This window comes from Saccostrea cucullata, unplaced genomic scaffold (assembly GCF_032062105.1).
Source record: "Saccostrea cucullata isolate Sc308-1 unplaced genomic scaffold, CSIRO_AGI_Scuc_v1 ctg428, whole genome shotgun sequence".
Classification (NCBI taxonomy): Eukaryota; Metazoa; Mollusca; class Bivalvia; order Ostreida; family Ostreidae; genus Saccostrea; species Saccostrea cuccullata.
This window is the reverse complement of record NW_026928261.1, coordinates 255,001-267,064: the sequence shown is the minus strand read 5'-3', so window position 1 is coordinate 267,064 and position 12,064 is coordinate 255,001. Positions and strand designations below refer to the sequence as shown.

At 32.5% G+C, this 12,064-nt stretch overlaps 2 protein-coding genes across 5 annotated transcripts in view; both read right to left on the bottom strand.

Annotated features, from left to right (window-relative positions):
- Nucleotides 1–2,686: 2,686 nt before the first annotated feature.
- Nucleotides 2,687–3,497, bottom strand: LOC134276962 (peptidyl-prolyl cis-trans isomerase-like). Its single transcript, XM_062759249.1, has one exon. It carries the CDS (start codon nucleotides 3,335–3,337, stop codon nucleotides 2,843–2,845), a length of 495 nt encoding a protein of 164 aa, XP_062615233.1. The 5' UTR covers nucleotides 3,338–3,497; the 3' UTR covers nucleotides 2,687–2,842.
- Nucleotides 3,498–5,882: 2,385 nt separating this feature from the next.
- The window catches only part of LOC134276958 (plexin domain-containing protein 2-like), a 44,305-nt gene continuing 38,123 nt past the window's right edge, over nucleotides 5,883–12,064 (bottom strand). For all 4 annotated transcript variants that reach the window (XM_062759246.1, XM_062759244.1, XM_062759247.1 and 1 more), the window contains 3 exons: nucleotides 10,492–10,531; nucleotides 9,818–9,951; nucleotides 5,883–9,420 (listed from right to left, as the gene is read on the bottom strand). In XM_062759246.1, coding sequence (XP_062615230.1) covers nucleotides 9,322–9,420; nucleotides 9,818–9,951; nucleotides 10,492–10,531 — 273 coding nt within the window. In that variant the 3' untranslated portion in view covers nucleotides 5,883–9,321. The remainder of the gene's footprint in view (nucleotides 9,421–9,817; nucleotides 9,952–10,491; nucleotides 10,532–12,064) is intronic.

Below are 12,064 nucleotides of genomic sequence, written 5' to 3'. Positions count from 1 at the left end.
AGGCGCGAAGAAAGCTTACTAGTGAGATTTGGCGCGAAAAGAGCGATTCACCTCTTCTGTAGAATACAAATAGACTGATCCAGTAGTATAGAAATGAATAGAAAATGATACACGGACATGTTGAAACGGTGAATCACATGAAATAATTGTTCCATGCAAAAAGAGTAAACTAAGTAAACACTGCAGTATTTTGCAACAGTAATATCATTCTTTTTTCTGAAAACTGCTACATTTAAAATGCACGTAAAGAATTCCAATGTAAATCAGCTTGCACAAAACCTAGCTCTCTAGGTATGATCTATTAGCTTCGGATTATAAAAATATTGATCCTTATACAACCTGACGCCGTGACGTCAGGCAATTAACGGAGCGCAATTGGTACCCATTTGAATTCCGACAGATTTTTGAAAGACTTGATCTACTATTAGATATTGTCAATCAGAAATTCAAGTATCAGAAATCATTTTTTTAAAGAACGATATCAAAAGGATGCGAAGATTTCATGTGTTATTTTTTTTTATTTGAGGATATAACTCTTGCAGTGTTTATTCCATTATTTGGCTTTGCACGTGCCATTTTACGAAGAAATTTTAAAATGTGAACTGAAGATATTTAATAAATTAGAATTCTTTTAAAAAGTGTAATTTAGGGGGGTCCAGATTATTACTCTATATGTTATTGTTTGGGTTAATTTGTTTTGAGCATATTTCATTGGTACAAGGGATTGGACATAAGTTCCATGCATAAACTTAAAAAGTCCTCTCCCAATTGCAGTATTTTAAGGTTCAGAGTTACATCAACATTACTTTGTCGTGAGAAGAAAAAGTACAACAGGAAACAATTCTTTAAGTGTCTCGATAAGTACTCATCTTTTATCCTACCATATTATCACACAAAGGAAAAATTACGTTGTTTATTTAAGGAATCACTTTCTAGTTAGTATAGTATGCCAGGGCATCAACAATAGTGGGAAACATGGGATAATTTGCATAACGGGCGAAGCCCGTTATGCATAAATTACCGGTATCCCATGTTTCCCACTACTGTTGATGTCCCTGGCATACTATATTTAGTAGACAGTGATTCCTTATATTTCCATTTCATTGTGAAATAAAATTGTAGATTTAGATCTAAAAATGTAGACATAGATTTAAGTTACACGAGGACTCCCATGCCAATTTCAATAGTCCTCGCCCACTGACGTCAAACACAAATGCAGCCGTACGAGATTTACATGCATAGGCTGGCCTTCTTAGCGTCAGACACAGAGACAGATCATGCGTATTAGGCCTCCTTAGCTCCTGACCTACCGTGCCTAATTTACATTCCGGCAGAATTATCAAGAAATAAACTCCGCTAACTTTCAAAGAGTTATCATAGAGAAAAAAAATTAGCAATGGAAATATTTTGAATAAAAGTATCTTGATCGTGTTATACATCAATGATCAAATTGAAGTAACTTGACATGATGTATCTAAAGTTCGTAACAATAAACGTCATTGATTGTAAATATTTTTTGGAGCTGCATATAAAATTCAACTGGATAGTGAATATGCTATTTTTCTTTAGCCTGTGCAATATGCTACATCGCATATAGAGTCTATGTACAACAGCGTGTATTTGAAAAGCGAATGTCATTTTTTATCTCTCAATTTTAGGCCCCCCATCAATGATCAGCATTTTGATACATGTAACTATATACTTGTGGACTGAGTATATGTACCTCATGTACAAGTAACCTTGTCTCTGAGAGAAGTAATAATATCATCCACAATCAAGTATGTTATTAAGATAATTAGATACCTAACTACAGCTAGTTTCAAAAGACAATTGTATACACTCTATGTACCGCCCAATAATACGTGTAATTTGGCCATCAAATATTGCCATTATAGTGATATTGTAGCAATTAGAAGACTTCTATGTTAATTTGAATTAATGTCACAAAAATTATATGAAACTTCATCGTAAACAGTACTAATGAATCAAGACAGCAATAACTTGTTTGCATTACTGAATATCTTATTCATAAATCTAGGGAAAAATGAGAGTAAAAGAAATTTTGTTGTTTTCGATTCTGAAATTATTTTAAAGGGATTTCAACACACTGCTTATTCTCAAATCTCAATATATTTTTATTGCTCTGCTCGCAAATATTTTTTTTTCTGTTTGGTTTGTTTTTTTTTAATTGTCCTTCTCTGCAAATGTTGACCTATGCTCGGCACACAAGGCCATTGAGCAATGAAGGATCTTTTTCGTGCCAGCACCTTCCGCGACACGGGATCTCGGCCTTTATACGGTCTCATCCGATGGAACGGTCTCCATGTCCCCTACTGGGATTCGAACCGGCGACATTCGGATCGACTCCTTGTTCTGCGATTCTAGAACCAACGCTCTTTACCACTGCACCACGCAGACGACTTCTTCTTATGAATCAAGCGTTTCAACTGTCCAAATTGTAACCCATATAAAAATCCTTTTTAATATTAAGTTTGTCATTTTTGAATCGACAACTTTATGATAACAAAATAATGCAAGTTTTTATTGATCTAGTTCACTAATGAAATGAATAAATACCAAGTTTAAAATGTTCACATAAGAGTTTGTTCTTAACCCTACATTGCATACGTCAACGATAAATTTAAAGACTAGTTCACAAAATCAAAAAATGGCCAAAATTAGTCACATCATATTTCTCTATAAAAGCTAATTTTTATACCAAGTTACAACAGAGAGTCTACAGACGTAGCCAAATGTCACTTGTATAGCATTGCAACAGTTAGGTAATGTTCAATATCCAATGAAAATCTCTGATAACTGAGATTCTTTTAAAATGCCTTACTTATAGCTGGCCACAATTTTGGATTAAGATTTTAGCTTTCGTATTTCCGCTTCTGGTTCCACATCCTTCCATCTTTTTGACGACGTCCATGCCTTCGACGACCTGTCCAAATACAACATATTTACCATCCAGCCAGGGAGTCGCAGTAGTACATATAAAGAACTGACTGCTGTTGGAGTTTGGACCGGAATTGACCATGGATAAAATACCCGGCCCAGTATGCTTCAGCTGAAAGTTCTCATCCTTAAACTTGGCTCCATAGATACTTTTTCCTCCAGTGCCATTGAAGTTTGTGAAGTCGCCTCCCTGGCACATGAAATCAGGAATAATTCTGTGAAAAGGACATCCCTTGTAGCCAAAGCCCTTTTCACCTGTACATAATGCACGGAAGTTCTCAGCCGTTTTGGGGACAACATCGGTTCGCAGTTCCACAACTATACGACCTATGCTATTTTTATCGAGTGTAATGTCCAGGAAAACTTTGGGTTTCGACATTTTGTCTCAGAGGTCTTGTCCAAATGGCTTACTTCCTTACCCGTAATTTAAGCACAAGATCGACCTCACCCCAATCCAACTATTAGTAACATCGTGATTATTCGGCTTATTTCAAACACTCAGCTGACGTGTTTAGAATTCATTCAATGACGAAACTTGTGCGCACAAATTGCATTATGTGACATTGGTATATTGCATAACACGTTGCCAAGAGTATTGTGAAATAAATGCTGAGGGTAACATTAAACTAAGTGAATGCTTCTAAGTTAATCATATTTTAATTTTTTAAATAAAAAGGGTTAGTGGTGGATTTGATTTCATTTCATAGGCCTGACTTCGCAAAGTATATTTTAGAATATTTGCCAGGATTTCAGCATGTTCTGTTTGATTATTCTATTTGGATTATGTCCAGTTAACGATAGTTATTCATTAATATATCAACTCGAAGTAACCCAATAAACTTCAAATAAAAGATTCCTGAGTCAGACACCTCTGTTTCATTTATGGATAATTTACTAGACAGACCTTTATGGTGACCGTACAACAAAACTTAATGATATAAAACGTGACGGCTTTAACTTTTGTATCAGCTTCCCTAACTTATGTAGCAATGTATACAATTATCATCCGAGTATGGGGTTTAAACTCCCAGTTCGAACGCAAGAGCATTCTATTCGAACGAACATTTTCTAAAATCAGGCATGCTATCGACAAATAAGTTGAAGAAACAAGAATAATACCGGTAACAGTCTCATTTGAGGACATCATTTTCGCAAGTTCTTCTAAATTATTAGATTAATAAGATTGATCCATGTTCACTGCTCACGCCGAGTGTGAGCAATCTATAGGGAATGCTTACTCCTTCTATACATCTGATCCCACCTTTGGAATTTCCAATGGTCCACGTCTTATGCCCTCTTCAGGCGCGGATTGAAGTTAGAGGGGGCCAAAAATAGGATTTGAATTTTGTTAAAAATGAGGGGGCGAAACTGTGATTTACGTTAACTTTGAAATGTGCTTATGGATTTTTTAGATCGATCACTGAGAGTTATCTACAGTACATTGTTTTTAGTAATGTATAAAATTCTTGAGTTTTGTTTTCAATTTGCAATGTAGTTTTATATTATTTGTGAGTTATACTAAATTGATAAGGAAAAGTTTTTTTTTTAAATTTATACAATAGTATCTTCGCGAAATTTGTCACAGAACACCGCGAAAAGAAGTACATTGCAAAAGTTTTGCAACACAGTCAAGGCCAAAAGAGAACCCCACTGTAAATTTTGATCAGAAAAAAAATGTGGCAAAGATTGTCGAATTAAATTCCATTCCATTTTATTTTCAGCTTATTTGATTATTTCTATCAAATATGTGTTTTGCAACATGTAGATAATAGCTAAAATCAAAGTCCGACGTAAAATACAGTGCAAAAATTACCTCAAATCAGTGCTTGCCTGGGGAGTTTTCTGTCATTTTTTAAATATAATAGTAATAACATTGTCAAGTAGTAAAAGAATTGATTGATTGTACGTTGTTTAATGTACCTCTAAAGATTTTTTCAGTCATATGGAGACGCAAACACTGGCGGGTGGAGAGCTGAAATTTTGTTCTCATGCTCGGCACTCACGGCCATTGAGCAGGGAGGGATCTTTTTTCGTGCCAGCACCTACTGCATCAAGGGACCTCGGTTTATACGGTCTCATCCAAGGACCGGTCTCCACGTCCAACAGTGGGATTCGAACCTGTGACGTAGGGATCAACTCCTAACTTCGCGACTCTAGAGCAGACACTCTAACAATTGTGCCATGCAAGTAGTAAAAGGAGAGCAAGAGATTACCAAGAGAAAAGAACAGTTTCTCCTTTCCAATTACTAATGAAACTGACAATTTTTAGCACTTTCCAATATTAAATTGATTCATGACTACATGTGACTCTCACTTCCTCTCCAAGACAAGTAGCACATAGTGGATGTGACCGATTGAATTGGGATGCTTACTTACCCATGGTACCTGATCCCACCACTCAGTTTTTGGAGCTCTTTTTCTTTGCTCTGCTTTGGATTTATATAATTAATCTACTTTGAGCCTGAATACTGTGGGTTATTTCTACAACTTAGGCCAAAATAAAAAATACTCTTGTTTCCTGTCACCCGACCTACCCTACATTTTACCCTCCGACCCTAAAAGTTTTTTTTTGCATTTTCATTTTTATTGGGGGGCTATTTTCATGAAATACTAAAGTTGACCAACAATATTTACATCACAAGTGTACAGGATACCTTTACTTTATTTATAAATCTTTATTAACAAACTTGCTCTGTATTTAAAACTGTTAACTTATCATTTTGTTGTTATTACATGCTATATGTTCTGCATTCATTGTGTTTTGAAAATAAAATTTTTTCTCAAAATAAAATTTTTTCCCTACCTACCTACCCTAATTTTTTTGGTCAGGGGACAGGAAACAAGAGTATATTTTCTTTTGGCCTTATACCTGAATCAGGTATAATATTACACACTTAGATAAAACAAACAAATCCATGTAATAAACAAGTTTTTAATGAGGTTCTGTCAAAGTTGCACACATTGCAATAGATTTGAATGATTTTAAAAATTAAACATTAATATATTTACAAATCTAGGAGGCAGAACATGTGTGAAACTGAATGCAGAAAGTTAGAAAATATGAACCGAAGTAAAGGGAATAAATATAAGAATTTTTTACCCAAAAATAACATATTATACATAGTATTTAAATTTAAAATTGCAAGATTATTTTTTTGGTATATGCTTTGATATCCATGTGTTTTAAACATTACAGAGGATTAAATATACAAACTGAAAAAAAAAATAGTGTATGCTTCAAAATATATTTTAGGTTTTGATAACTAGATAAACAAAGAAAATAATAAAGAAAACCCATACAATTTTGTAAATTCAGCTACAAATAAAACTTGGCTATGAAATGATCTGTATATATTAGAAATATCTCAGTATGTACATAAACATTTGATCTTAATTATGCCATTTTGAATATAAGAACAAAGTCATCTAATTGAAAAGGACTGCAAATTATCTTTTTCCCCCTAATTGTTCATTGCTACTTAAGCTAGAGCATTTCATTCAGATATTTAAAAAAATTATTAACTTCCATTCTTTAAATATTAAGTACATTTCTTTGATACTATTTTACAAAAGTCTTCTATATCTGAAACATACAATTTTAAAAAAATGTTCTGTTGAAATCTTTTAAGTCTATGTCTGAATAAAAAAAATGAAAGAGTAGAAAAATGTAAAAATGAATTTAAAATCTTTGTTCTATCCCTTTTCTTAAGTAAGAAAATATTAAGCAACAAACTGCCACTCACACACCTGACAATCAATTAATGGATATGATTTAATTGAACTGAGTGTATTGAAGTTAATTTTTTTTAATTTACCAAAGAGAGGCAAAAAAAAATTCAAATAAAATAATGGTACAATTGACTTAAAATGCCTCATGAAAATTTCATGCCCAAAGCATGTGAATTCCATGTGAAAACTATGTAAAAATTTCACGAATTTAAAATTCAAAAGAAAAAAATTTGAAAAAATTATTTCTGATGATATGATTGAGAAAAATTTCACTAAAAAATCTTGTACGATTTCTTATCAAATGATTCTCAATTTGTATGCTTCACATGAAAAATTTCAAAAGAAGGTTGCAATTGATATGAATTACATTTGAACAAGTTCTTTTAAAACTCAATACATTTTAAGGTTTCATAGAAGTTCTTTTGTACAATTAGAAAATATATATGAGCTAAATAGAAAATTAAATCTGATAATCTCAATACGTAATATTTTTAAAAAAAATTGATTCTTCTTGCTTAATTGTTAAGATGCGAGTATATTATATTGTGCAATAATCTCAAAATACACTGAACATGAACTAATAACAGAAAAACAGTAACAATGTTTCATTGTGTCAATTGAAATCATAAACAATAGAAAGGGAAAAAAATAAGCTAAATAACATTACAATTTAACAAGAAAACTGATATATATTAGATCATACAACATCATAAACAACAGAACTAAAAATCTGAATCCAAGTGTAAGAAATAAAAAAAAAATCTTTCCTGAATGTTTTTTTTTTAATTTGCATAAACATGAAGTCAGATTGTCAGTTTGACTAATTTGAATATTAAATGTAACCTGATATAATGCAGAATATTCATTAATAAGTGTGCCTGATCATGCAAAATTAAAAATATCAATCACACTGAACATTATCAATTGCACTGAAAAAAAATAACAACAAAGGTAACGAAGTAGGCAGGGGGTAAAATTAGAGATTCATGCTTTAACAAGCAAGAGAAAATTCCAATGCTGATATTTCGTAAGTATAAGAGATAACAAATGTCATTTTTGGTGGTCATGATTTTTGGGTGGCAGGATACTAAGCTACGAAAAATTTAAAACAATAAGTCAAAAATTTTCACATTGTTCTCTGGTGGAAATAAAGACTAACTCATATCATACTGCACGTAACGGGCCCTAATGTTAAAGTATTAAAGGTAGAATCTGTGGGGTGGTCAAATTTGCATCTAAAAAAAGATACAGTTACATTCAGGTAAAATCTGACAAGAACAAGCTAAACATAAAACTGGTGATTTTTATTTAAACCTACTAAATAGAGGTGGGAAAATGACAGATGATTCCACTTGTACATCATCATAGCACAAACAACCAATCAGAGATAGGATGTAGTAAAACAGCCAATCACAGAGAGGATGTAATATAAACAACCAATCACAGACAGGATGTAGTAAAAACAACCAATCATAGATAGGATGTAATATAAACAACCAATCAGAGAGCCTTTCCATGCAGTCAATGGTAACAGAGTGTTTTTAAAAATACAACACATAAATAATTAAGATGACATCTCTCGCCTAATACCAAACTGTTAATTGATCGGAATTTGCAGAACTACACGAGAAGAAATAAAATGATAACATTCAGTGGAATTCTTGGACAAATCGTATAAAAATCAACATGATATGTAGTATGGTCATGGCTTACATCATAACGTACACAACATCAGCTCTTTGGTGCATTGTTATTCTCCAGTTTCTCGAAGCACACAATATTAAGTAAACAGCTAAGTATATCAAGAATAAGCCTATCTTCCCAAGTGCTAGCATGATCAAACTGCTCCATGCCCAATTACTGTGAAATAAGCAATTTTTGTGGTGTTTCAATTTCACTGCTTTTGTGGTATGAAGAGACCCCCAAATTCATCTCCAAAATTTTTTTTTACAATATTTAACCCCCCAAAAAAATTATTATTATTCAATCAAATCTCCACAAACAAATATTTTTTGTCAAACCATAAAAAAGATTGATCTTTACATATGGAAAAAAGAAGAAAATTTTCATGCCCTATTCTCAAAAGTATCTCAACACACTGACATAATAACAATGCACAAAAAATGGCAGACGTTGCTATACTGCATCCTGTATCTTCCCATTTAAGTCTTATAAGGCATCATGGAAGAGTAGAATGGCAGAACAGATATAAAACCTTTCCTAAGGCATTCCCTCATTCCAGTAGTTCACAGATCTCATTGGCTATCCACTGGACTGACAGAGAGTCTTTAATCAAGACACAAAGATGGACTATGAATCAATTCAAAAATTGATGTTTTTTTTTTGGTGTGTCCTCTACAAGATTTGAAAACACAGTAGAATGAAGGAACCACTTAGTTAGATATCACAGTCTTGTATCCAATTTGCTCAACAAAAATGAAAATATTTGATTAATTAATTACTGCCTACCTATATATTGATAAAAATAGAATTGGAACAAATACCACATGTAATATATTTGTCCAAACAAGACATTCCTTGGTTGGATGAAATATAAATTAATTAAAAAGAAAATTAATTTCATATTTTGATGAGCAAATGTTCACATCTTTTTTGTAATTTGTTTTTTATTCTCTAGGCCTGAGATTCTACGCGATATTTCTCCCCTGTTCCAGAGTCTTTTTTCCAGAATTTCATTTTGCTCATCTTTGCTTTCATTTCACTTGGGCGATGCTGAAAAAAATGTAAAAGTGAAAATAAGATGAAAGTAGATAGAATTCCATGGAACAATGTATACTTAGGCCACATAAAATTGAAATTAAAATATTAAGGCTTGTGACCATTTGGTTTGAGGAGCCACATTCCAAATTTTATCATAATTTTGATTAAATAAAAAAATTGGTAATGCAGAGACCAATCCAGAAAAAAAGTTCCGTCCTCATTTTCTCATAGTTTAGTACTCAAATATCACTTCCCATAGCCATTTTCAGAGATCTGACTACATTGTTTAAATAAAATTGTTTTGGAGAAAATTGGCCTGAGTACCATGGAATTAAATTTACGTAGCATAATAATCTGAATTAGAGTTGATGTTATCGTTTTATATAAAACAGATTTATAAAACACTCACGTTGATCATCCATTGACCTGAAGCGGATGTGGGATGAGTGTAAGCATAGAAAAACCAGCCTCCGATTCCTACCACGAGAGCCACGAGTATAATCACCGCAACCACCACACCAGCTATCGTGGCACTGTCACCACCTGTAATGATCAATCCATAAATATAGTGACTCAACAGAAAAACATCAACCCCGCATGAAGTGGGTCCTGTAAATCACATTTTATTCGCAGGAACTTTATATTCGCATACTGTAAACGTATTACATTTGGCTGTGTATTCTTTTTAGCGGCTTTGGCAGATCGGAGCAACTGCTAAATCAAGTACAAAGCTAAATGTCTTGCACGTATACACATCAATAAGAATATGAAGAAAAGCGCTAAATCAATTCTACGCTAACTCATTCAAAAGTCAATTTCCTCTAAATACTGTACACGCTAAATATAATACATTTACAGTAATTGCAGGAGACAGTGTGCTTAAAAAAATTTCTTTCTCACATATATTATATATATGTACGGCTTTAGATTATATAGAGTACAATTCTTGAAATTTTGTCTTGTTTATCAAGATTTAATGTTTATCTTGCAAAAATAAGGTGTCATGAACAGTGACACTTTTGCTACTTTACTCATCTCTATATTTAGTAAGTTAAACATAGATTTCTATTTATAATAACTTACTTTTCTGGGCACTTTTGAATGAACAGTTACTTCTGCTGGACTGAAAATGTAAAATAAATAAATAAAATAAATCAATATTAATAAAAATTGCATTAACTAGAAATATATATCATTTTAAAAATAACTGATGTGTTTTAATTAAAATTCTGTTAAAAAGTTTTATATTCAAGCTTTTACTTGACCAAAATATAATCCTTGTGCTGCAAATTTCTTTCTTATATATTTTGTAACATTGTTAGTCATGTTAATTAAATACAGGTGAAAGTTTCTTATATATATGATAAAGTAATTATTAATAACTGTGCAAGAGATGTGGTGCTAGAGAGCTTAGAGAAGCAGGGAATCCATTTCTTACTTCTACGCACCTACTCCTTTCTGACATTTTTAATATCTGTTTATACTGCACTACTTCACCCTCTAAGTTTCTGTCTATGTATTTTTTCCTGTCAAGCAAAAGCTTTTATGAAGAATGCAGGAAAAATGGGGAAGAGAAAGGAGTTTTTGTAGCACAGAAAATGTCAAAAAGTAATTCTTTTTTGGGATGGCTGTCACACTAATTTTAAAATAAATTTATTATATTTTACAGTTTATTTATTATGAGAGATGACTTATGGTACTTATTTGCCAGACTGCCAGGAGGTGTTGGGTAGAATAATTCATTAAATTATCTATTGCTGTAATACAGAATTCTACACCTACCAACCCTTTAAAAATTCTTCCTAATAAAGATGATTTGCACATGTACAAATAGCATAATATTTCTTTATACCCCTTGCATCCTTTCTCCTTAAATCAATGACTACTTAAGAAATAAGGTATCATTTTTAAACATCTATCGGGCTATAAATACGGGTTGGTCACGAGATTAAATTCCATAAAGCCCAAAGGGCTTTATGATGAATTTAATCTGGTACCAACCCGTATTTATAGCCCGATAGATGTTTTAAAATGATACCTTATTACTTACATTTACATTTGTGACTTATTCATACTTTATATTTGCCTGACTGTGACTTTTAACGTGTGAAATGCGTTATTTTTCAAACCCAACAGCATGTATCAAATTCACTGAATGCGCCTCAACTCTTTATGACATCACAGAGAAATTAAGTCGAACGTTTATCCATACGCACATCTATGACCTCTTGACCCCGTACCTGTATTTATACAGTTATAGATACGCATTGCTTTCAGTAGTGTTATATAAAGGAAAACATTTGCAAATGTAAATATATGCAATTAAAACCTGGTCACCACTTATCATAAGATATGAAACTGATATTTAAAAAATCCACATGCACATTTGTGAATGGTTTTATCCTAATCAGTGTACCATATAGTCAGTCAACACAGCATGCTGCATTCTTCCTTATGAAAACTTGATAGGTATGCAGGCTATATTTAAATAGGTTTAAGGGCTAAAATTTAATTTGTTTGAGGGCTACAGTTTAATAGGTCTAAGGGGAATGATAATTTATTTAATAGGTTTGAGGGCTATAGGTTGATTAGTTTGAGGGTATAGTTTAATAGGATTGAGGGCTACAGTTTAATAGGTTTTAGGGCTACAATTTGA

Coding starts and splice junctions, on each gene's coding strand:
- LOC134276962 (XM_062759249.1), bottom strand. CDS start 3,337: ATGTCGAAACCCAAAGTTTTCCTGGACATTACACTCGATAAAAATAGC.